At 48.9% G+C, this 26,024-nt stretch overlaps 1 protein-coding gene across 1 annotated transcript; it reads right to left on the minus strand.

The window, feature by feature from the left end:
- Positions 1-1,889: 1,889 nt before the first annotated feature.
- Positions 1,890-21,152, minus strand: SESN2 (sestrin 2). Its single transcript, XM_059036461.2, has 10 exons — positions 19,590-21,152; positions 12,529-12,594; positions 10,460-10,657; positions 9,891-10,073; positions 9,567-9,779; positions 8,833-8,983; positions 8,416-8,534; positions 7,869-8,059; positions 4,714-4,858; positions 1,890-3,948 (listed from the first exon to the last, which is right to left on the minus strand). Exons 1-10 carry the CDS (start codon positions 19,650-19,652, stop codon positions 3,862-3,864), a joined length of 1,416 nt encoding a protein of 471 aa, XP_058892444.1. The 5' UTR covers positions 19,653-21,152; the 3' UTR covers positions 1,890-3,861.
- Between the last annotated feature and the right edge of the window lie 4,872 nt (positions 21,153-26,024).

Raw genomic sequence — 26,024 nt, forward strand, 5'->3', positions numbered from 1 at the left:
AGGGCTCTGGGGAATGTTTGAAACCTGAAGGAGGAGACTCACTCACCCAGCTCCTGTTTCTACCCACTCTCAGCAGCCCTGAATCCAAGCATGGCTTCAAAAGTCATACCAACCAAGAATCAAGTCACCAGAAACTTCTACTAACTCCAGTCTGGGTAGACATGGCCAGGTCCCGGATTGCAGGTCGCAGAAGTCTAAAACAGATTCACTGGATCCAAACTGGAGCCAAGAGTTTTCAATTCCACGTGCAAATCAGCTTGAACATGATTTTTAGAAATACACACTGAGGGCATAGGGAGTTTGGGGACAAAAGTAATGCTCTGGATGGGACTTCCCTGGCAGTCCAGCAGTTAAGACTCTGTGCTTCCACTGCAGGGGACATGAGTTCAATCATTGAACATGAGTTCAATTAGTTGGAGAACTAAGATCCCGCATCCTGTGAGGCATGGCCAAAAAAAAAAAAAAACACCAAAAAACAAAACAGAGTAATGCTCTGGAGTCAGACTAACAAGGATTCAAATTCTATCTCAGTTTCATGTTGTTGGGCAGATGTCTGAATACTGAATGGCTCACTAGTTCAAGGTACCTGCACTGTGCTAGGTGCTTTTCATGCATTATTTAATCCACACAACTCTCCTGTGACCCTACGTATTAATTCTGTTGCACAGATAAGGAAATTGAGGAGGGAGAACTGAAGTAACTTGCTTACGGTCAAACATAAAATGTCAAAGTTGGAATTTGAACTGGGTCTGTCTGTTAGTGTTCCCTAGACTCTCACTTGAGGTTCCTTTTCCACAGACCACCGCTCTTTTCTCACAGGGTTGCTGTGAAGATGGAGAGATTACTTTTGAAAACATCTGGCAACAGTCACTCAGTGATGCTACCTGGAAAAGAAAATGTTTTGCCCTCGTTTTTTTTTTTTTTTTTTGGCAAACTTGAGGCGCAGTGAAATTAAACAACCCTCCCCTTCCCAGGGATAATAAATGACTAAGTCAGGACCAGAATCTAAGTTTTGTACTCCAAGTCTGACTGACTTTCTCTCATACCCTATCAAATGACTCCAGAAGGAAGAATGAGTGTACGGGAACACTGCAAAAATGAAGAAGGCAAAGGGTATAGGAGAATCAATCAGGGGAGGCTTCCTGGAGGAGACCCAGTTTTCATCTTATGACGGCAGTACTTAGAGGAAGTGGGAAGCCAGCAGGAGAGGTCTTAGCTCTTAGTCATGATGTGGTTTTTCTGATAAGCTTGCTAGAGTTCCTAGTGCCCAGAGAAGCTAAGAAGCTTGACCAAGGTCACACAGCTACTAAATGGCACTGGCATAGGTTGGAGTCACATCTAACTCCTTATGCTTGGATCTGTCTTCTTGGTGCTGGGGAGGGAAGGCTGAGAAGCAAGTAAGAGTACTGTGATGAGGCAGGAGAAACAAAGGCTCCCCCAGAAATTCTCAAACATCCTCCCTCTGCCACAGGCCAAGGCCTCAGGATCAAGTTGACCCCAGATGCAATCATGGCTCCACCACGGACCACTGATGCGGCCTCAGCAATGTCACTTGACCTCTGAGTCTCAATTCCCTTACAGGGTTTTGCTGCGAATTCAGACAAATGACTCCAAGTACCCAGCCTGGGGCCAGGCATAGGGAGAAAAATAAGATGGCCATTATTATTCCACAATGCCAGGCCAGCCACAGATGAGTGGCAGGGCTGGACACCCAAGGGACAAAAGTAGACTTTTGGTGCCAACCACTCCCAACCCTGCGGCCGTGGGCACAGTGCTTAGCAGGGTAAGGGCTGGCAGGTCAGGTCCATGATGCAATCACAGCTCCCTGCTTATGCCAAGAGGTGAACCATGACCCTTAGGAAATGGAAAAACAGCCCATTAACAAGAAGTACAAAACAAAACCTCAGTGAACGTTTATTTCTCGTCATACAGAACTGGTAGCAAAGGCAAAGATTTCTGCACTCGAACACTGAATACTCCTCCCCACCCACCCGGGGACAGGTACAGTCACCTTGTCCCCTCTGGAATCCAAACCCCAATGCTGGGGCCTCTTCTCTCCTGCCCAGCTTCATTGCAGGGAGGGCTTTGAGGCCTGAAGGGGGTGCCGGTCGCTTGCCCATGCCTGCACGGGTATGAAATGTGGCACAATGGCCAGGCTCCTCTCCTGCCCCACCCCAGAGAGGAGGGTCAGGAGCAGCTTGGCCCTTGCCTTTCTCCAGTCACCTCCCAACTGGCCAGAGGGGAGGCACATACTGCCGGAAGAAGGCCAAGGGAAGTCATAATTCACAGCTTGTTTGCTACAGAAAGTGCCTGGGATCAGTCCTCGGCGGCTTCTGCCTCCAAGCAATCCACCTAACATTGAGAAGGGACAGAAATTGGGATGGCGGTGGGGAGGTCCTTGGTAGGTAGCCTGGAGAGACTGACTACAAGAGGGGGGGCTCCCCAGAAGTCCTCGAGATCCTGCAAGGATTGCAGTTGGCTGCTGGCCTCAGAATCTGAGTGAAGGCTCAAATATCTCAGAAACTACCCCTCAGTCTGCAACTGTGGAAATGGAGGTCACCTGGCCAGTGCCAGGGCCCACCCAAGAACCCTGGGGTCTCCTGCCTCTCCCCCTAAGCCATGTGCCACCTAAACCACCTAGAAAGGCTTGCTTTTTTGGCAAATGTTTGTGGCAGAGCCATGGGAGATAGCAAAGTGGGGTGCCAGCTTCTGCAGGGCAGGCGCAGCTCTGGGGAGGACAGATTTTTCCCTGTCCTTCTTTCAGACAATGACTATGGCTCTAGGGTTGAGGCCCTGAAGAACCTCACCCATAAAAAACCAAAATACAGGGCTTCCCTGGTGGTGCAGTGGTTGAGAATCTGCCTGCCGATGCAGGGGACACAGGTTCGTGCCCCGGTCTGGGAAGATCCCACATGCCGCGGGGAGGCTGGGCCCGTGAGCCGTGGCCGCTGCGCCTGCGCGTCCGGAGCCTGTGCTCCGCAACGGGAGAGGCCAAAACAGTGAGAGGCCCACGTACCACCAAAACAAACAAACAAACAAACAAACAAAAAACCAAAATACAGAGAATGTATAACATAATACTCCCTCCTCTTCTAAAAGCAAAGTGACCAACAGAGAGTCCAGGCTCTCTAGAGATAATCTGCTTGTTTGATGTGCTTGGTCTCTCTCCTGGGGCCTCATACCACCAGGTGTGGGAGAAAAGGGTAAAAGGGCAAACAAAGGAGGTCAAAGGAACTGAAGAAAGACTGGGGCAACCAGGGAACGAGAGGCCTGCAGGCTGCCTAACAGAACAGGCTTTTGGGGAGCCGGATGCACAAACCAGCTGTGACCCTGGCTTTCACATTGATGGATGAATGGCAGGTGGGAGGTAATGAAGTCTGAGAATGAGGAAGCAGGAGGAAAGGCAAAGCCGCTTGGAGTGTCAGTCCCTGGAGGTGTTTGCCCCTCTCCCTTGGGGGCCAGCCAGGGACTTCCCAGGCCAGGAAGGCCAAAGTACTCATGCTGCCTGGGCCCCCGCCTGCTGGCACACAAGTCTGAGCTCAGCCCATTTCCCTTCCTGTGCCCTTGGCCTCTGGGGGTAGGGGCAGGAAGAAGGGCCTTGGCGCCTGGAGATTTGCTAGTCCTCTTCCAGCTCCCAGGGGCAGAGCTGAGATCCCAGAGTCAGTGCAATGATCCTGTCCATTCCAGTGAGAAGGAGGGTGTGGCTCGGAGGCTGCACATCACACACAGGGCCCACCACCAGAATAGGGTGGGCGGGCGTGGGACAGGCAGGCTTAGGGTCTGTCTCCAGACAGAGAAGTCCTTGCAGGGAGAAGGATGCCCCCAGGGTCAGCTGCTCCAGGCCCAGGTCCTGCACACGAGTCAGGTCATGTAGCGGGTGATGGCGCGGAGGGCATAGAGCAGGGCGGCTTGCATGCGGGCCTCCAGAAGCAGCAAGTTCACGTGGACCTGGGGCACAGAACAAGGGCTTGTTGGCAACTGATGTCACTCCTTGCCATCCCCTTCCCTCCCAGACAGCCACTATCCCTCACCACTCGTCCTTCCCCACTCTTTTTTTTTTTTTTGGCCATGCTGTGTGGCACGTAGGATCTTAGTTCCCTGACCAGGGATTGAACCTGGGCCCCCTGCACTGGGAGCACAGAGTCTTAACCACCTGACTGTCAGGGAAGTCCCTCATCCTTTCCTTTCCTATAGAGATGCCTTGACCTTTCCTAAGGCTCTAAGCAACTTGGTGCAAGGACTGTGTTAGAATTTCAAGCACATTTATCCCTATCACGGCTAATCTCTTCATCCCCCGAAACCAAAAACAGTAGCTACCCCTGACATCTATTTGGGATCAGAGGTTTACACTCATTTTCTTATTTCATCCTCCCAGCAACCTTGAAAGGCAGGCAGTTTTTATTCCTATTGTAAAGAAAACAAACTCAGAGAGGCCAAATGACTTGCCCAAGGTCAAATGACTACCAAGTAATAGGGTTATGACTTGAACCCAGGTCCTTCTGGCTGCCTGTGAAGCACACTCCTATTTTACAGGTGAGTAAATGGAGTCTGAAACCACACAGTGGAGTAGGACATGAACCCAGGACAATACACCCAGGTGCCCCATCTGGCAGAACAGACTTAGTCTGGGGCACCTCACTGGGTCCCGATCCCTTGCCTCCTCCATGGGCCAGGCTGTCTGCTTCCGTCCTGCTCCTATCCCGAGAGCCGCACCTTCTCTGAGTGGCGGAAGTGCCTCCAGAAGTGGTTGTACATTCTTCGGGTGGTCTTCTCTGGATAGCAGGCCACTGTCTTGATATAGACCTTGAGGTTCCGCTCCAGGAGCTGGTTTACCTCCCCGTAGTCATAGTCATCATATCTGGATGGAAAGGCCCCAGTAGCATCACTTACCCTCTGCTCCCACAAGTATCTCCTCTCCCCAGTCCCACCCTGCAGAAGGAGGAACAGAGAGTGGCAAGAAAAGGCAGAAGGTAGGAAGCAACTAGAAACTTCGTTCCTCTTAGAAAAACAGCTGATGTCATATATCACAGGCCACTGGACTCGTAGGGGAATGCACAGAGGGTGAGCACGCTGTATTGACCATGTGCACAAGTATTCATGGCATCCTCAAAACTACTGTACATTACTGTATACAAAACTATAGGACACAATTTGTTATATTTCATCAGCCTCAATTTTATGGATGAAACTGAGGTCCAGAGAAGTGAAGTCACCTGCCCTAGGTCACACATCTGGGAATGGGATTCAAACTCAGCTCTGCCTGACTCCAAGGTCATAGTCACTACTTTACAGCTGAGGCCATGCATGGAAGATGGGGCAGGAGACCAATGCAAATATTTACACTGGAGAAGGAAGAGGGAAAGAGAAAAAGGAGCCGGTAGTCATTTTACAGATGGACAAACTAAGGCCTGGGGAAGGCAATTAGCTTGTTCAAAGTCAAAGAGCAAGTTGGTGACAAGTCTAGAAGCCACTTTGTCACTCGCTGGTCCAGTGAGCCAGTGCGTCATCACAGATCAGGGTGGATGAGGAAGACTGGTTTAATTTTTCTTTATTTTTTTTTTAATTAAAAAAATTTTTTTCTTTTTGGCCATGCCACACGGCACGTGGGCCCTTAGTTCCCCAACCAGGGATCGAACCCGTGCCCCCTGCAGTGGAAGCACAGTTTTAACTACTGGACTGCCAGGGAAGTCCCAGAAGACCAGTTTTAGACTAGAGGACAGATTTGGTAGACAAAAGTTTAGGAGTGAGGGCCATGTTGGAGAGTGGAGGAGCCTGGACCTGGCAGCCGGGCAGGAACTAGCCTGTGCCACACACACCCTAAGATGCCCGTCCATCCTTGGCCTTCCCTGGCTTAGAAACCTGCCAAGGAGGTTGGCCAGAAGAAGGCTGGCCAATTAAGCACAGCTCAACCCACTCAGTGAAATATGATTTACAGCTAGTAACACACAGAAATGCACATTTTTCTACAAGGAACATGTACCTTTTAAAAACTTTGGGGATTTTTTTTTTTTAATGCTTGGAATAATAGCTAAACTAGAAAAGCAAGAAAAAAAAAATCATGTGTTCTCTAAAATATGCTCTCATTTGATTAAACTGAGTAAAATAAATACAGTAGACAAAGTCCTATTTTTGTAAAATTATATATGTTTTGGTCATTTGTGCATGGAAAAAAGACAGGAAAGAAATATTTGACAATAATAAGAGCAGGTGGGATTATGGATGATTTTTATCTTCATCTTTTTGTTATTTGTTTCCTAAATTTACTAAAAATCTGGCTCTTTACAAACATCAAGCATATATTTTAAAAAATGAAATAACAATTATAATTTCAACTATACAAAAGCAACTACATAAGAAAGAAAAAAAGCAATGGAGGAAAACACCTCAGAATGTGGATGTGGTTGTGGAGTAGTAGAATTTTGGGAAATTGTTTCTTTCTTTAGTTCTTTAAATTTCCCACAACATTATCAGAGTGAGGTTTTTAAAAATAAAAAAATTGTTCTGTGTATATTTTTGACAAGTAAATTCACATCTAGGGTCTACCTACAAGGACTTAGGCATAGGGCTTCCCTGGTGGTGCAGTGGTTAAGAATCCGCCTGCCAATGCAGGGGACACGAGTTCGAGCCCTGGCCCGGGAAGATCCCACATGCCGCGGAGCAACTAAGCCTGTGCGTCACAACTACTGAGCCTGAGCTCTAGAGCCCGTGAGCCCCAACTACTTAGCCCACATGCCGCAACTACTGAGCCCGTGCTCTGCAACAAGAGAAGCCACCACAATGAGAAGCCAGCACATCGCAACGAAGAATAGCCCCCACTCGCTGCAACTAGAGAAAGCCCGCGTGCAGCAACGAAGACCCAACGCAGCCAAAATAAATAAATAAATTTTTGTTAAAAAGGACTTAGGTATAAAACTAGTCATTGCACATGGTATTTGTAATAGTGAAAAACTGCAAACCACCTAAATATCCAACAATAGGGAAACGGTTGGATAATTACACTTCATCCATAACAACACTATGCAGTGGCTAAAAAGCATGAAAGATCTATTCACACCAACAAGGAAGGTGGTTCACAATAGATTATTAGGTAAGAAAAGCAAGTTGCAGAATATATCAAGTATGATCCCATCAATTAAAAAAAACCTACTCAAAAAAGATCAGAAAAAACTTAGGTAACAAAATGAAAATGTAATTCATCATATACTATACAGAGACAACCATTATCAAATAACGTTTTACGGTACAGCCTTCCACACATTTTCCATGCATGTATACACTTTTAGTTTAAAAAAAAAAAAAAAGGAACAAAAAGAAGATTCTGGTTGGTAGCCAGCTTTCTTTTCTTTCAATATGTTTGGACCATTTTCCCATGGCAATATAAAGAAACCATTATTATAATTTTTAGCAGCTGCATAATATTTCACTGAATGGATATGTCATTATTTAAAATCCCCTACTGTTGGCATTTCTGTTGTTTTATTTATTATGAGAAGAAATGCTACTTGGAATGAAAATACAAATATAACACACTCTCTCTCTCTCTCTCTCTCTCTCTCTCTCTCTCTCTATATATATATATATATATATATATATATATATACACACACACACACACACACACACACACATATACATACACACATATATATAAAATTTCCCTAATTTCCCTAGCTATCTCTGGGGGTCGGATTAAAGAGTTTCAAAAGGTGAGCATGGCTATTATCTTTTATAATCAGCAAAGAAATAAATTTGCTTTGAAAAACAATATAGGCAGGAAGAAAGGGAAAGAAAAACAAACAGAAAAAGGAAACAATTGTGAGCTCAGATTGAGGGCTTGCAATACACTTATGCCCTGGTCTTGCACTCACCTGATGCCAAAGACGCAGTGGATGTAATTCCAGATGGCCCTGCGGAGCATGGAGGTATCTACTCCGCTGTGCATGGCAATGGTGTTGTAGGTGAGGCTATAGGCTGCCTGGAACTTCTCATCCAGCAGCTGCCCACCCTCGGGGTAGAGCCGCTGGATCAGTGAATAGCCATGGTCCTCCCAGGTATAATCCTGAGGAACGTGGGAAGGGGTCAGTGAGGAGAGTGTTTGGGGCCCAAGGCTAGGTGGAGAGACGCCATCCTCTGGAGCACACCTTGGCTCTCCATAATGTGTCTCTCCACCCCACAGATCTAACCCGCTGCTTGGTCTGGACTTGAGAAGCTGAGGAGGATGCAGCTTGGTGATGACTTCCTCCTTGTGATCAGGATCCCCTGAGCTTAGGGTACAAGTGGGTCCCTTCACATCCAGGGTCTCCCACTTCCCTCGTGGAATCCTGAGGGAGAGAAGGTGCCCAAATCTCTAACTACACAAACCACCCACCCCTGCTGGTTTGTAAAGCAATACTAAGACCAGTGGGGAGAGCCTACCTGGGCGCGGAAGGTGGGGGGCGCCTGAGTCCCCCGCCGGGTGAAGTCCTCATATCCGAAAGTGGGGTCTTCCACAAAGCACAGCATGTCTGAGTTTGGAGAGGGCTCCAGGATGTCCGCTGAGGACGTCAGAAAGAGGTCATGGTGAGGCCAAGGCATGGAGCACAGTGGCCTCCACTCCTGATTAATCACCATTAGGGGGCTGGGGAACACAGAGTAGGGGGCCAGAGAAAGTCGCTCACCACATCGAGTGGGACCAGGACTTTGGCAGGAGCCAGGCCTGGGGGAGGAGGTAAATCAGGACTGTGGTGGCTGGGATGTGGCTGCAGAGGTGCAGTGCATGGAGGTACCTGCTTCCCAGCAGAGATGATGTAAGGAGGGGGCGGCCCCTGAACCTGAACGCCTGTGACCCTGTACCTGAGGGGGTCACCAGCAGGCTCTCTGACTTCTCCAGCTCAAAGCGGCTCTCCATCTCCTCCTGGGAGGCCCCCTCATCCCGCAGCAGGCTCTCCTGCAGCTGCCTCATGCGCTCCATCAAAGCTTCCACGTCGCGGGCGGCCTCAAAGCCCTGCAGGAGAGACCTGGTGGTGACCATCTACTCTTCCTCCCTGGGCCCCAGAAACCCCACATGTCTTTCCCACATGCTGGGCCTTCCTGAACGATCATAAAAGCCCCGTGCCTCCTCTGTGCCAGCCACTGCGCTGGGCAGCTCACGTGGCCTGTGCTTCCCAAAATGATGTCTAAGAGCTAGAGAATAGACACGGCTTCTTTGGGCATCAACTTCCCTCACAGGAAAGGGCTTTTTAAAGTATCTGTATTTTTAAAATACAAACAAATAAGCCACTTTATAGAATGAGAGGCAAACTTTGTATTTTTAAAGTTCTAAAAGTCAGTGACTTTAAGCCCATGGGGCTCCATGCTGAGGCCAGTCACACGGTTATTTCATCTCATCCTCACAACCCTTTAGGAAGTGCGAGTCTTTATCCTCATTTCCCAGATGAGGAAACTGGGTTTCAAAATCAAATAACTTTTCTAAGGCCTCTCAGTGTGCAATAGGGAAGCAGCTTCAGATAGGCAGGCGCTGTCTTCTACCGAAGGACCAGGGGCCATGCCAGCTTCCTCTCCCACCAAGACTGAAGCCCGTGACTTACCCCAGAGTGGTTCAGTGGGTCCCTGCTGGGGGGTGTGCTCTGCTCACGGGGGGGTGAAGGGGCCTGGGGGGCCGGGCTGCCCTCGGGGTCCCCCTCAGGGAGGATGCCACAGCCGAACACGAAGGAGGCTAGCGAGTGGTAGTGGGTGAGCAGGACCAGGGCCTGGATGAGCTCAGCCAGGGACCAGCTGTGCTCGCCTGTCTTCAGCAAGGCCTGGAGAGAAAAGGAAAGGCCAGACCTACTCAGTGCCTGCCCTGGACTGCCTGCCATGCCCCGGCCCGGCCCCCGTGCTCCCTCGGGGACCCGCCTCTCTGCCCACTGCACCTGGATGTGCTCCTTGGTGATGAGCCACGGCCGATGTGCCAGCAGTTTGTTGATCTCGCTGAGCTTGCGCAGCTTCTCAGGGGCACGGTGGAGGCCGAGCAGCCACTCAGGGTCACCGCCAGTCTGCAGAAACTCAGCCATGTGGGAGCCCACCAGGTAGGAACACTGGTGGCGGGCGGCGGCCTGGAGGTGGTGGACAGAGCCCAGATCACCCTCTTCTTTCTGTGCCCTGCTCGGGTGGGTACCCCATGGAGGGAACATCACAAGCCTCACTGTTGCCTGAGAGGCAGGAAACTTAGGTTCTAACCCCAGCTTTGCCACTGGTTTGTTGTCCTCCCTTGGGCAGGTCACCTGACTCCTTTGTGCCTCAGTTTCCCAATCTGCAAAGCAGGCATTAAATATGCCTCTCTTCAAAATCGAAAATTCGATGAATGGTCAGGTAAAGCCAGGGCTTTGCTCTATGCTGCCTCTCCTCCTTGTTTGTGGAATCAAGCCCCCAGCAAGGAGATCTGACGACCGAATCCCCCAATGTGTCCACCCCTGCAAAAGTCAGGCTCAGACAGGCTCACCATGATGGCGATGTAGTGGCGCCAGGAATTGGCCAGGGGACCATCCGTGTGCAGCAGCAGGTAGTGCAGGCGCCAAAAGCTGGTAAAGTAGTCGGGGTGCAGGCCCATCACCACTGCCAGGTTGTCCACCCGCCCGGAGGACATCAGCGCCTCCAGCCCCAGGTGCTGCTCAAGGCTCTCGGCTCCCTCCCGAAGGACCTGCCAAGCAAAGGTGAGGAAGGGGTGGCTTCCCCTCCTGCTCTCCCCACCAAAGAGACCAACATATTCACAGCGTTCATTGGGATTTCAATAGCAAGGAACTGAAGACAACCACCATGTCCAAAAAAAGGAGAAAAGGGGAGGAAAAGATATTTCATTAAATGATTAAACAAATACTTATTAGACACTTTATATAATACTAGTTGATACTTATATAATGCTCGCTAAGTGCCAAGCACTGTTCAAACACTTTACATATATTAACTCATTTAAGGCTCACAACTATGAAATTAGAGACCTGTTTTCTCCAATTTTAGATAGGAAGCCTCAGGCACAAAGATTAAAGTACAGCTTCTCCTGCTTTCGTAGAGCTTCTATTCTTTTTTCTTTCTTTTTTTTTTTTTTGGCTGTGCCAGGTGGCTTGCGGGCTCTTAGTTCCTCAACCAGGGATTGAACCCAGGCCCTCGGCAATGAAAGCGCAGGATCCTAACCACTGGACTGCCGGGGAATTCCCCACAGAGCTTCTATTCTAATAGTGCAAATCCACGCAGTCATTGGAGGTGGATGCAAAACAGTTCACATTTCCTGAGTGATTTCTCCACGCCATGTCTGAGTTTGGAGCATTCCCTGCCTGCATTATCTCACTGATTCTTCCCAGTTACCCTGTGAGGTGAATACTATTATTTTCCCCCACTGACACGTGAGGGAATCAAGACCCAGAGAGATTTCATTCTGTGCTCAAGGTTACAGATCTGGTAAATGACAGAACCAGTATTCAATTCCTGATTAACCCCAAAGCCTATTTCTTTCCTTTATTACAGAAGAGGAGTGGTTATTTATCAATGAAAAAATAAAAGATACGAACAATATTTGAGCTTAAAATTCTGGGCTGCCGACGTAAATAATCAGCGGCTGGTTGTGTGCTTTCCACTTACAAAGGGTGGAAGGAACTGAAGGGTTTAGATGTTTGTTAACAGCTCATTGACTGCTTGGCCTACGCATTTAGGAGAGCAAGGAGGACAAGGAAACATTTGTCTTTGTTCACTGAAGGCCAAAGAAAAAGAAGGAAACTATTATTTTTTAATTTGTCTGTTCATGTGTTTTGAAGTTTCCCCCACCACCAGGCACACACTGGAGTGTCAGTTCCATGATGGCAAGGATTTTTGTCTGTCTTGTTCTCTGCTGTATCCCCAGCACCTAGAACAGTGCCTGACACACATTAATCATTCAATAGATATCTGTTAAATAAATGAATGGATGACCTGACTCAGTAGATGAAAGGTGTCTCTGTTGTATTAAGTGAAAAAATAAAACATAACAACCGAAAAAAAAAACAACACCAAAAACTCAAATAAACAACAACAAAACCATGTTATAAACTATGACTTTGGCTCTGTGTGAAAAAAAAGTCTGGAAAACAGTGGCAAATGGTTAACAGTGATTATCTCTGTGGGAGTGGGATTGTAAGAGACTAAAGCTTTCTGAAACATTGGAAATTTAAAAATAATGAACACATATTACTTTTGCAGTCGAAAAAACCTTTAATACACGCACAGTCAAGGATGAGAAGATAAACATGCATAGTTCTATCTTCTTAAGGAAATACAAGTCTTGTTCTGGGAATCACAAGTTTGTTCATTACCTAGCTGTGTTATTATCACTTTATCTCTTTGAGCCTGTTTCTTCCCAGCAAGATGGGGTTGATATGCCTGCCTCACAGAGTTGTTTTGTGGATTAAATGGGTCAAGAACCTGAAGGGGTAGCTTCAAACCTGCAATTTCAAAAGACCAGCAAAGCCCCCCCCCCACTCAATGCCCCATGTCCTTTCGGCCCAGGGACCAATAACAATTCTTAACCCCTTCCAAGCTTACTTCCTCCACTGGAATGAAGGCGCTGGGCCCTCGAGGGCCTCGGCGAGCCCGGCTCTCCCTCTGCTCCTAGAAGGAAACACATCATGGTTAGATGGAGGTAAAAGCGAGGACTAAGAAGATAGTTCTCTCTCCAGTTTTCTCCTCCTATCTGAGGGGTCACACTAAGTTTTTTTTTTGTTTTTTTTTGTTTTTTTTTTTTTTAGGCTGCACCATGAGAAATCCAGGATCTTAGCTCCTGGAGCAGGGATCGAACCCTTGGGGGTGCAGAGTCTTCACCACTGGACCACCAGAGAAGTGCCTCACAATGAGCTTTTAAAGTCACCTTTCTGGCCCACCTTGCATGAAGTGGTCAGGTGGAGATATATACCAGTTTGGTGGGTGAAGAAAGGGTAAAGCGACCAAGAGAGCTTACCCCACAGGCTAAGTTCTTCAGGAACTGGGAAGGGTCACAGGAGCCCACTATATAGCCCCAAGGGAAATATACAGCCACTGTGTTGCACATTTCCAGGAGGCCACCTTCTTGGCAGCCCTGGAGAACCTATAGAAGAAGCCCCCATGGGCTTCCCTGGTGGCGCAGTGGTTGGGAGTCCGCCTGCCGATGCAGGGGACACAGGTTCGTGCCCCGGTCCGGGAGGATCCCACATGCCGCGGAGCGGCTGGGCCCGTGAGCCATGGCTGCTGAGCCTGCGCCCCGCAACGGGAGAGGCCACAGCAGTGAGAGGCCCGCGTACCAAAAAAAAAAAAAAGCCCCCTTGTTTGTATCCTGAAGCCAGGTTACCAAGTCCCCTAGATTCCTATGATGCAGCTTCAGCCTCTCTCAAATGGTCATTTCTTCATCTCTCCCGCCATCCCCACCTTATAGACTACCACCATCTCTTGTGTGGACTACCGCCCACAGCCTCACCAATGGTCTCCCTGCCTCCACAGCCCTGCCCTCTCCTATCCATCCTCTACCAAGTTAACAGAACGAGTGAATAAATGAAACATCCTCTCCCAACCCCACCTCTGGGACCAGGAGCAGATCTAGTGAGTACCTGACCCTAGTGGTTTCTAAAGAAGGCAAACTTTTCTGTAGCCAGAGTGAACTTTCTCAAGTGCAAATCTCATCACTAGCTTAAAACCCTGCCTCCGCCTCCTGTAGCCTTCCAGACCATTAGTGGCTCAGGCTGCACCGTGCTCCCACTGGTCACACCTTTTGCAGAGCTAACTCTGTCTTCCAAGGTCTAAGAACCTTTCTTCTGATCCTCATCTGTGACCCCCCCCCCCAATTCCCAATGCTTTTGCTTTTGAAAACGTTGCCTTCTAATTGTCTGACATAGGTCTCCCTAAGACCAGATCACATTCTGTGGAGAACAGAGCCAGGTAATTCACACTAGCCTGTGAATGAAGAAAACAGAGAAAGCAGAGAGGCGTGGAGGGCAGGGTGGTACAACGCTGATGGTAGCAGCTATTCTGACGCTGATGGTAGCAGCTATTCTGACGTGGGTGCATTGGAGCCTCTATGGAAACCACCAGTTTTATTTATCCATTTGTTTTGATACCTGGGAGGGGGCTCTCAGCACTGGCCTTAGAAACAATTTATCCAAACCAGAGTCATACCCTCACTGGACACAGCGGTGTCCTCCTAACTCTCCCCTCCTCATTCAAATGTAGATTTACTGCTAATCCTCAAGTGTCCAGGGACTAAAGATTATAATTGAACCTTCCTTTTCACATAGCCAAAAACCCCCTGAGGGAGGCAGAGCTCTGGGGCTCTGAAAGACCACAAAGGAAATAACACGGGTACAAAAGTCCCAGTCATGAGTACCAATTCTGCTGCCGCTAACTTGCTGTGTGACTCTGAGAAAGTAACCTAAACTCTCTGGGCCTTAATCTTGGACAAAGAAGGTAGCTGGGCTCACTGCTTAGGCCCCTTTTCAGCCCATACTTCTGGGATCTACCAGGCCAGCCTGGTCCAAGTCCAGCATAGAAACCACCACAGTCCCCAAGCACTCCCGTTTCACCTTCCCTCCTCCCTCACCAAAGAGAAAAAAAAACCTAACAGCTCTGTCTGGGAGATAAGGATTGCTGACTCCACAAACTGGGCCTCCCCCTCAGGGGACCTAAGGACAGACAGAAAATCACAGCCAGGTGTGGTGGGGAAGGGCAGGAAGGAACTGGGGGAGTTGGGGGTGGGGGTGGGACAGGGAGGGCCTACCAGGGTACTAGTGAGGGAGAGCAAACAGCTTTGGGAGTCCCTTCCCACTCTAAAATCTGCCCCAGGAGCTGTCAGGGAAGAAACTGATGCCTGTGGGTCTTTAAATGATAGGTCTGGATCTACCAACATTATCAGCCCTGATGAAGAAGATGATGATGATTGTGATGATAGAATACAGTTAAAAGATAGGGGCTCTTGATACAAACTGCCTGGGCTTAAATGACAACTCCACCACCTATTATCTGCTAGCTATGTGAGCCTCAGTTTCCTCACCCAATTACTGGGTAATAGTACCTACTGTCACTGGGTAGTCATGAGGATGTAATGAGGTACTGCCTGTATAGGCCTTCGCTCAGTACCTCAGTCACAGCAAGCACTTAACAAGTCAGAGATCATTAACCTTATTGTTATTTCAAACAAGGGCCTCTCAACCCAAGCTGCACATTTAGAATCCCTTTGAGAAGCTTTTAAAAAAAATACCAATGCCAAGGCCCAGCAATTCTAATTTAATTGGGTGGGGCCCAGCATAATTTGCCAGGGAGGGAGGGCCATTGTTTCATACCATTTATTGATCACTTTCTCAATTATAAGTATAGCACTGTGTTAAGCGCTTTCCAGGTGGAACCAGAATTAATCTGTTCACTCAACAAATATTTCTGATGACTACATTGCAGGCAGCAAGAGTACAGGAGTGAAAAGACAAAACCTTAGCTTTCCCAGAATTTACGACCTAAAGGAGAACGGCAATCAAACAAATGATGAATAGGATTTCAAATCATAGATTACATAGATGGGTTGGGGGGTGGGTGCAATATTTCAGTCCTAGTAGACAGGGAAAGCCACTGAGGAGACAACCTTTAAGTTGATATCTAAATATCAAATATCTAAATGAGTTGATGGGCCTGTAAAGGGCCTATAAAGATCTAGGGAACCAGCATTCCAGTCAGAGGTAACAGAAAGTGCAAAGCCCTGAAGGCAAGACCAAGTAGATTCTAATCCAGAGCTCCAGTACCCTGAATGCTTCCCCAACCTAGACACCCAAATCTTGAGAGGAAGCAGACAGGGCAGGGGCCCACCACTAAGAGATGACACCTCCCAATCAGCCCTCCCCTACTTCCTGGGGTAGGAAGTCAATAATAATAATGGTGGGTAACAACGCTGATTACCATTGGCGAAGCATTTATTTCATGTGCGCTTTAAGGGAGTTCTACTACCAGAGCTCCCATTTTACAGATGGGGAATAAGGTTCAGGGAGGTCAAGTCACTTCCGGTCACTCAGCCAGGAAGGAGGTAGCAAGCAGAGTTAGGATACAAATCAGGTTTCCTCAACTGCAGAAGCTTCCTATACTCTAAACTTCTCAAGGTCTCAGAAGCCCCAAGGCTTTGCCTCTGAGGTTCACCGGGAATGAGAAGCTCCTTCTCCCTGTCTACATTCCCAGGGGATCCACTGCCCCAGTCACAGCCCTTGTCATCCTGCCTTGCTTCTTACCTTGAGAGAACACGCTGGATCTAGTTCTCTGTTGTTATCCCAGAGTTTAGCACAGTGAGTCCAATAAAACTTTCTGCTATGATGAAATATTCTTTATCTGCGCTGTCCAATAAATATGGTAGCCCCTAGCCACAGTGGCTGAGCATTTGAAGTATGACTAGTGCAACTAAAAAACTGAATTTTTAATTTTAAAAAATCTAATTTATCTAAATTTCAATAGCCACATGTGGCTAAGGGCTACCATATTGGACAGTGCAAGTTCAGCACACCTGATAAAGGCAAGATCCCCGCCCTGACTATGTGGATAAAGAAAGGAAAACCAGAGCGGGCGGGTGACCTACCCAAGGCAAAACAGCTAGGATGGGGCAGAAGGAAAACCAATGAGTTCCAACTGAGGGGACCACACAGGGCAGCAGGAACACTGAGGTCAGACAGCCGTCTGGGTGGCCACTCAACTGAGAGGGCTTCCAGCAAGTTGTAGAGAGAGGATAATCACCTCAGAGCTCAGTGTCTGGCTCTTGATTTAAGCGCTCACTAAAAGTTAGCTTTCATATTACCTTTCACTAGCACACTGGTTGCATCTAATCTTCATCAGTTTGGGGGTGGGGGTGGGGGGTCTCTTCTGCTCACAAGGAAAGATTAAGATTCCAAAGGTTAAGCACCAGCTGACAAGAGGCCAACCTGAGATTTGAATTCAGCTCAGTCTGGCTTGCAAGGGTTCTGTCCACCACCCAGATCAGCCTCTTGGAGTAGCCCCAGTCTTTATTCTTGGTATCCTATCCAGAGCCTGCAACCTCCAGGACTCAGCTACGGAGACCTTCGAAGTCACTCTGCCAGCTGGGAAAGGGGCAGAGACTCCCCTCCCCGTGGGCTGCTGAACTCAAGATACTTGACTGCGTTTACACCTGAGAGGGAGACAGAGCTCAAGCAGCCTCTGATCTCCAGCCTTGCAGGGAGGGGTGTGTGAGTGGTGCATATAAACTCATATGCCCACCACGATCTGGCCGATTTCTCACAACCACCTGGAGGGAAATACGTCTTCTTATCCCTTCTTCAGAGACAGCTCACTGAGGTTCTTTTGGAGCTCAGATCTGACTTCAAAGCTTGCACAGTTCACAAGGGTCAGCTAAGCCAACAAGGGGCAAATAGTTACGAGCACCTATTAGGTACTAAGAACAGTGCTGGGGATAGGAGCTACAGAGTGTTTCTAGTCTAGCAAAGGAGACAGAGAAGAAATTCCTGATTATACAACTGTTATACTGTAATTGGGATAATAGCTCCTGCAATGGAGAAGGGGAACAGGAAGCAGGTATGCAGAGGGGAATTATCTGGTGGGGAAGGAAAGACTTCCCTGAGGCAGTGATGTTTCAGGAAGTGATTCTAGAGCCCAAGAGGGCTCTGAGAACATGCCACCAGTACTAGAGTGAAGCGTCTGAAGGCCTTGATCCCGTGAAAGCGTGTGTGGCGAAGTGATGGGAGTTGAGGGGACTGTACATTCCTTGTTCATACTTGTCCAACTTCCCTTGGGCCTTGGGCACCCGGCTCTGTAAGTTCAGCACCCTACTGTCTTCTAAAGATTCTGCTTAAAACAGACATTTTCCCAAGGTCCTCTTTTCTTGAGAGAGAATATGTAGAAAGGGGTCAGACATCACCAGCTTCCCCCCACCCCCGCCTGCTGTTGACAGCTGGCTTCCATCTAAAGGCCACACCCTCAGAGCCTTCCCTGGGGCACACTCTTCTCCCCAGATCACTTCCCAGACACTGTCCCAAAGAGGGATGGGCCAATTCTCACCTCAGGCAGGAGGGGCGGGCTCAGACACCCGCTTGTGAGACACTCTGGGGAAATATGTGCTGTGGCCACAATCTAAAAATAGCTAGCGTGTTTGCTACAGGACATAGTTGCTATGCTCTAGGCACTGTGCATTGGCCTTTGCATGTATTCTCAGTTAATTCTCCCAACAGTCCTTTGGAAATATGACCAAATCTCCACAGGAGGAAGTTGCTGATCATAGAAGTGATCACTTGGCCAAGGTCACACAGCAAGTAAGTGGGAAGGCTGCAACATGAACCTGGAGCATGCCTGCTCTGGTGCCCAGGTGCTCCAATAAACAAAATTATTTCCATAAAGAAGGAAACAGACAGAATAAGGTAGCTTGATCAAAGTCACGCAGCTGAGAAGTGGCAGGAGCAGTTTTTGTCCCTCCACTTGGGGCTCCTAAACCATGATAGGGAAAGGTGACAAGCTAACAGAAAACCGGGGACCCCCGGCAACCATGCTGCTCAGAGAAGTGCAGCTGTTTTTCCCAGGGTCATAGGTCAGGACTAGCACTTGTCTGACTCCCAATCCCAGTAAGACACTTGCGCCAGGCTCCATGCCTGTAAACTCAAGAAACAAGCAAAACTCTCCGTTGTGTCAAGCACACTTGGAAATCCTAGAGGCACCCAAGCCAAAGAATGAGCTGGGTTAGTGAAGGAAGCCTCTCTATAGCCCCTCCTGGGCCTCAATTTTCTCATCCCGTAAATTGGGGCTACTATTAATGGTATAGCTCATATTTTGCTAGTTTAATCCTGAGGACTCTGCGAAATGGCAAAGCCGGAGCCTGGCATCCAGTAGGTGCGTAATAAATAAGATGGCCATTGTCCGTGGCGGTGGTAATGGGGGAGGGGGTGTCAGATTGGGTCCAGCCGTATTCCCAGCCTCAATATAAAGAGAGTCCCTCCAAAACAAACTTCTGGGACGTCAGACCACTTAGTAGGGCACAGCCAAATCGGTGCTTGGCTTCTGGTGTCGCGGCCAGGGTTTTCCCCCTCTCCCCCGAGCTTTGGCCGCGGCGTACCCGGCAGCCCGCCAAGGCCCCGGAGCGCCCACGCCCCCAATCCAAATCGGGGGTGCAGGTGGGGGCGGGGGACGAGGTCGACCTCCGTTGGCCAGCCCCAAGTGCTCCAATCCCCGAGCGGGGGCACTGCAGCGGGTACATATCCTACCTAGAAACAGTTCCTCTAGCCCCAGCCTAGAGGAAGGGATCTGCGGAAGGGGGCGGGGAGGAGGAGTGGTCGGGCCGCTGCGCCGGGATTTGCCTGGACTTGAAGACTCCCTCGACTAGGGCCCAAAACCAAGATAACGTCGAGAAGGCTCCCCTCCCGTTGGCCAGGAGTCCAAGGGAGCCTTGGAGGGCTCTACAGCCTCGGGGGTAGGGGGAGGAGGCGGAGGGAGCCGAGGCTGCCAGTTGATGCAACCCCACTCCGGCTTGCGCGCTCCACTCCCCCTCCCCGAGCCGGGTGGGGGTTGGCTCACAGACTCAGCTCGCGACAGCCTGAAGCTCGGACGCGGCTCTGGGTTCAAGGGAAGAGTGGCATCGCTCGGCCGCTGCTTACCTCTCCGGCCCCGGGCAGGTAGCCCTTCAGCTCGGCGCGGCACTCGGAGTCCGCAACGATCATGGTGTGCGCCAGGACCCAGCCGCGGCTCGCAGACCGCCCGTGCACCCGAGGGGCTTTCGGACCGACGCGCGCAGGAAGCCGGGACTGCGGGCCGCTGGGGAGGTTCTAGAGCCCCGGGGTGTTTCTCGGGGTTCCAGAACGCTCCGAAAGCCCAGGATCCGGGAACGGCCGCCGCTGCGCTGGACTCCCCGCTCGTCTGGCTGCTGGATGGTGAATGGCCTCGGGAGCCTGGGATTGGCCGCGGCGCAGGGGTTTTCACGGCCCGGAGCCCCTCGGAAGTCCGCAGTTGCCAGGGCTGCTCGCAAACCCAGCGCTCCTCAGCATCCCCACCGCGGAACTGCCAGCGCTCTCCGGGTTCTGACACCAGCAGCTCCGCTCTGCCCGCCGCGGTGCCTAGGGAAGGGCGGGGACACAAAAGCCCCGCGCCGCAGCCAATCAGGTGCCTGTTTCCTGGGGAGGCGGGGCGACACCTCCCTCAGGAGCTTACGGCTCAGCCAATCGGCACCGGGAAGCGCCCGGGAACTCTGGGAGCTGTAGTCCGCCCCGGACGAATGCTGCAAACTTTTGCAAGAGGGTTTAGTCAGATTGTTGGCAATACCAGACGAGAGTGACATTCCGGAGAGTCATTAAAGCTGCATGATGAAACGGGACTTCACCGGGCTGGGCCAGAGACCCGGGTGTGAAATCCCTCCCAAGTATGTTCTTCAGCTTTTCAGTTCCTGGAGGGACTGGTTCGGGTTAGGAGAGGTAGTGCTAATTACAGAGCTGACCGCCAGATCTTTGGAGATCAGAGCACACAGCCCGATTCCTCTGGCCTCCGGGAAGGCTCCATCTTAAAATGTACCAGACACAGGGAAACCAGCTTATTTGTGGGGTCTCTGGAAAAGCCTTCATTCATTGAAATGTCCATGGCAACCTCAGGTCTAACCTCAGTCCCTATTGCTGCAGTTTCCCCTCTTCTGCTCCCTTGGGGCCTCCCACCTGTCTTCCATCCTGCTCTTCTAAAAACTCTGTGACAAGGTATTCTACTTCTCTGACTCCTCTTTCTCCTCCCACCTCCTAGAACGTGGGTGTTCCCCTAGTTACTGTTTTCATCTTTCCTCTCTCCAGGCCCACTCTCCCTCCCAGATCTCATCCATTTCCTGGCCTTCAACTCTCCATTTGGAAGTAAGTCGCTTCTACCAGCACCTCAGCACCTCAAAGCTTAATTCTTTTCCCTTCCCACAGCCTCTTCATAGTTTTTCTTCAGAGCTCCACTTTTTGTTTCAGTTTTAAAGTTACTGTTTACTTGGGACAGAGAATCCCGACAGGAGCGAAAGTGGACTGGATGACCTCCGACACCCCCTCCTAGACTTCCTGGGTCTAGGCTTAGGATTCCAAAGACAACCCTCTGACTTGGTCTCCTGCCTCCAGTCTCTTGGGAGAAGTAAATTAATCTCACCCTCTGCTGAGCTCAGGCACTTGAGCTGGGGTTCTATTATAACACTTATCACAGTCTACCTTGGGTTGTATTTTTCTGTGTACTTGTCTTATCTGACCCTTTTGATTATAAGCTTCTTGAGGACAGGGTCCACATCTTAACATTTTTGTCTTCTGCCCTATGCCACCTAGCACAATGTCCTGCCAATAACATGTTCTTGTTGACTAAATCTTCCTTTGAATTGAATTCCCCTCGAAATCACCCCCCACCCCAATATGTCAGATTCAGCTTTTATTTTCAAAATCTACTCTGTAATGTCAATGTTTAGATCAGCTTTACTGGTATTTCATCAGCTACAGAATAAAGGTCAAACCTCTAGATTGACATTCAATATCTGCCAAGATCTGCCTCAATTTACCTTTCTAGCCCTATCACTGGCCACCTTCATGTTCCTTGATTGATCCTCAAGCCTTTCTCTGCAAAGCTCTGGCCACTGAACTCCAACCCAGCAATCAATGCCTTTATTGGTAACTGTGGCCTGAATGAAGGCTTCAAAATCCTACTTCCTATAGAAAGTATTGCTTCTTCAGCTCAGCTGAAAATAATCTCTCCCACTGTTCAACTCCTCAACACACTGTTTCTACATTTTTGTACCACTGGCCTTCAAATTTGATGCAGCCTTGTTATGGTGTCTGAAGGTCTTACCCCTTCTCTCCAACTAACAATGGAATATGTTATTGACCACTTTTGCAAAGTGAGGAAACTCGAGTTCAGAAAAGTAAAACTTTGTGTCAAGGTCATACAATGTCTTCTTTTGACTGCACCAGACTGTCAGAATTCCTTTAAGGCAGGAACTGTGTCTCTCTACCTCCCACTAGCATGTAGTGAGTCCTCAGGAAATACTTTTGAATTAATGAATATGAGTTGCTCTCCTTTGTAGAATGACCCTTTATAACCTTCAAGGAAGTGACTAAATCATTCCCAAGGCTTCACTTACAAAGTTAGTGAATTTGTGAAAAGCAAGAGATACTGATATTCTCAATTGGATGAGATTTTGTGACCCAAACTCCTTGGAAGGAAAGCTCAGAAGGGACACAGATACTACCATTTACTGAGCTCCAACAACAGTCCAGGATACATCTGTTATCTCATGTAACTCTCACCACAATCTCATGAAGTAGGCATTATGGCCCCATTTGACAGATGAGGGTACTGAAGCTAAAGAGGTGTGTTGACAAAGTTCAGACGGCTTAGTAATATGTTGCGTAAGGGTTCAAACCTAGTCAGGGATGACTCCAAAGCAGAAACTCCACTGCGCCACTGATGAGAGAAAGACCTGAATATGTAAGAAGCAGGCTGGCACAAGGAACTGATGCATAAAACAGAATTCCAATATATTAATTGAGAGTGAGAAACATAATTGTCAAGGGCCTATAATTGATGGGGCAGTACACCCCTCTTTATAGGACAGCCTCCATGAAAAGCCAAATTATCATCTGAAGGTGGCTAGGGCAGTTGGAATCCAAGCAAAAGGAGCCAGTGAAAAGATAAATCCCTGAACTAACTCCACTCAGAGCAAAACTGCTGGTTAGGGCTCCGGCTTCTTCCCTCTCTCTTTCATTCACTAACATTTATTGACCATCTAGTGTGTACCAGGAACTGTGCTGGGCTCTGGAAGTCCAGCGGTGAAGCTTTCAGCCCAGGAGGACATGGCCAGGTGACATTGCCTGGGTTTGTTCCTCCCCTCCCCCATGCCTTGTATTTTTGGCTCGGAAAGATCCACCTCCTGTTGCCATACTCTCCACTCTTGCATCAGCTGTTTTGAGGCCACTGATTGGCCAAAGCTCTTTTTTATTCCTCAATCACATTCCAGTCCTGAAGATACATCTAGGTTGGATTTGAAATGTTTCTGAGGTTTCTTTAGCTTCAGACCCTCTTGCAGATTTTAACCCTAATGGGATTCTCATCTGTTCTGTATCTATTCTTCCTAAATTAATTTTCTAATCCCCAATTCTGGGATCGCTTTACTATAGTAGAATATTCTTGTACCCTGACCAGATCTGGGGCTATGATTTATCAGTCCAGATGTAATTTTCTGAGCTCTTATTGTTTTGCTACATGCTCCCCTCCCATCTCAGAATATAATTTCTGCCTTGGGAGAATTTCAGGAAAGAAACTCAACTCCAGCTGGTTTATTTGATAAAACCAAAGCAGACTCAACCTCTGTGGCTCATTCATACATTCATTCATTTAATTACTCATTAAGCAGGCATTTGGCTAGGTGCTGAGGGAGGTCCTTCTGGCTGACAGGTCCTGAGCTGTCAAGCTATACAACCAAAATTGAAACTGTACCCAGGAGTTGTGCATTAGGGGGCACAACAGCCACAGATTCTTGAAAACAGCCAACTCTCTCCTAAGAGCACTGCCCAGGAGTCAGGCAACTAGGGTGCTAGGTTTTAGCTATGTGATCCAAAGTGAATTTTTTTTCATCTCTTGGAATCTGTTTCCTCACCTGGAAAACAAAGGAATTGAAATCCAGAGCCACTGTGGAAAGAACTGATGTTGGGCAATACATATAATTCAGGTTCATCGATTGTATCCTGAGGACAGAAATCTTCAAAAAGGTTTCAAAAAGTTCACCTCTCTTAATAAATAAAACAATAAACCCGACGAGCTCCAGTTTGGTTTTGTCGGCTGTGAGCCCTCAGCGCACCCTGCAGGCAGGACTCTGCTATAGCTCAGAACGGGCTGGGGAAAAAGGATTTTTCAGTTCACAGAATCGTCAGGTCCTGAAAAGAGGTCAGCCAACAGCTAAGTAAAGATTGTGTGGTTGCTGAGGATTCCCCTGCTGCCACCAGGAACTAGACTCCCCAAAGACCCCCAGCCCGAATACACTTCCCCTTGTTTTGGCTTACTCTCATCTTACAGGCAGGAATCCTGGGCTCTAGAGAGAAGGCATTTGCCCAGGGTTCCCCAGGCAGTTGGCCACAGAGCAGTATTTAGAACCTTGGGGTCCGGGCCCCCAGTCCAGGGCCACCTGCACCACAACAGACTGCGCCAGGAGCCTCACATTTCCAGAAAGAAGTGTTTTTGCTCTGGTGTTTTCCTCACCCTCTTTCCCCCTCTCCTCCAGGCCTAGAGGCTCCAGATATCCCATTCTCAGACAATCACCCTGAGGCCTGTCACTGGAGCAATGCCCCAGGGCCTTGCCACCATCCTGTTCCATCCACCTCTTCCTACCCTCAAAAGCCTTTCGCTACCCGCCACCTCCCCCCCCCCCCAAAAAAAAGCTGTACTTGGAAACAGGATATCAGAGTTAAAGGGTCCAATTCTTATACTTTATAGCTGTGTGAACCTGGGCACTTCACCTCTCTGAACTTTCTTCCTGTTATGTAAAATGGGGCAATAACGTTTACCTTCACGGGGACTATTGTGAGGGTGAGAGCTGATACATACAAATCCCTTAACAAGGCTTGAAGCAGATTAAGTGTTCAGTAAACTGTAATTATCATTTAAATTGTTACTGTTGTTCTTATTTTAAAGTACCTAGCTCAGTGACTGGTAGGTTGTTGGGTGTTCAAGAAAGGTGGTTTTCACCATTAAATTTAAAAATTTGGATCACGAAGCCTGGCATTTAGCGGGGACTGAATAGACGATGGTTAGTAATGTTGCTTTTTTGACCCAAGGGCGCCCAGTACGTTTGCAGCCTAAAAGTCTCTCCTTAGCAAAAGCAGCGGCGCTTACTTCTTTTTGCTCAGTAACAGGCTCCTCTTATGAAAACCACGGAGGCCAATGAGCAGGAAGATGGGCGGGGTTATCTGGCAGCCAATAGCAGCCCGCAGCGGCACTCAGTATAGGCCTAGGCTGGTTTCCAGGATGGTTAGGGAAGTTAAACCCCCAGGCTGATTGCTGTGCGGGGGGGTGTCTACAAATACTCCTCGCTCCTCTTATCAACCGGGCTCTGATTGGTGAGGACTGCGGCGGCCCGCCCCTCCCTCCGCCCGATACCGCCCCTGTGGGAGGGGACGGGGACTACCCCATTCGCTTTCCATTGCTTTTTTTCCTCTTTCCTTTTCTTCTTTTAATGAACTTTTGGTTTTAGTTCATGTTTTTTCCTTCCAAAGTATGTGACACACATTATTGCAGAAGATTGGAAAATACAGAAAAGTATAAAGATACAAAAGAAATAACCCGAAATGATATTCCTCCACCCCTCCTTTTAAAAAAAGTGTTTTTCAGGCTTTCTACCCTAACCTGGTATTACTCTGTTCTTTGTTCTATTGTAAAAGTGTAAAACTGGAAGCGACCAAAATGCTCATCAAAAAGGACTGGTTAGGGCTTCCCTGGTGGCTCAGTGGTTGAGAGTCCACCTGCCAATGTAGGGGATGCGGGTTCGTGCCCCGGTCCGGGAAGATCCCACATGCCGCAGAGCGGCTGGGCCCGTGAGCCATGGCCGCTGAGCCTGCGCGTCCAGAGCCTGTGCTCCGCAACGGGAGAGGCCACAACAGTGAGAGGCCCGCGTACCCGAAAAAAAAAAAAAAAAAAAGGACTGGTTAAAGCAATAAACAGATTTGTCCACACAAGGGAACATAACGCAGCAAAGAAGCAGAAGGAGACAGCTCTACGTGCTCTGTTGTAGGTGCTCTACGTGAAATGAAAAGGCGTGCTGGATTTTTTTTTTTATAAATATGCTTAAAAAATTTTTTTTCTATTTCTTTAATTAATGAATTAATTATTTTTTTGGGCTGTGTTGGGTCTTCGTTGCTGCACGTGGGCTTTCTCTAGTTGTGGCGGGCGAGCAGGGGCTACTCTTCATTGCGGTGCGTGGGCTTCTCATTGCAATGGCTTCTCTTGTTGTAGGAGCACGGGCTCTAGGGGCACAGGCTTCAGTAGTTGCAGCACGCAGGCTCAGTAGTTGTGGCTTGTGGGCTCTAGAGCGCAGGCTCAGTAGT

The sequence above is a fragment of the Kogia breviceps genome, chromosome 1 (genome assembly GCF_026419965.1).
Source record: "Kogia breviceps isolate mKogBre1 chromosome 1, mKogBre1 haplotype 1, whole genome shotgun sequence".
Taxonomy (NCBI): domain Eukaryota; kingdom Metazoa; phylum Chordata; class Mammalia; order Artiodactyla; family Physeteridae; genus Kogia; species Kogia breviceps.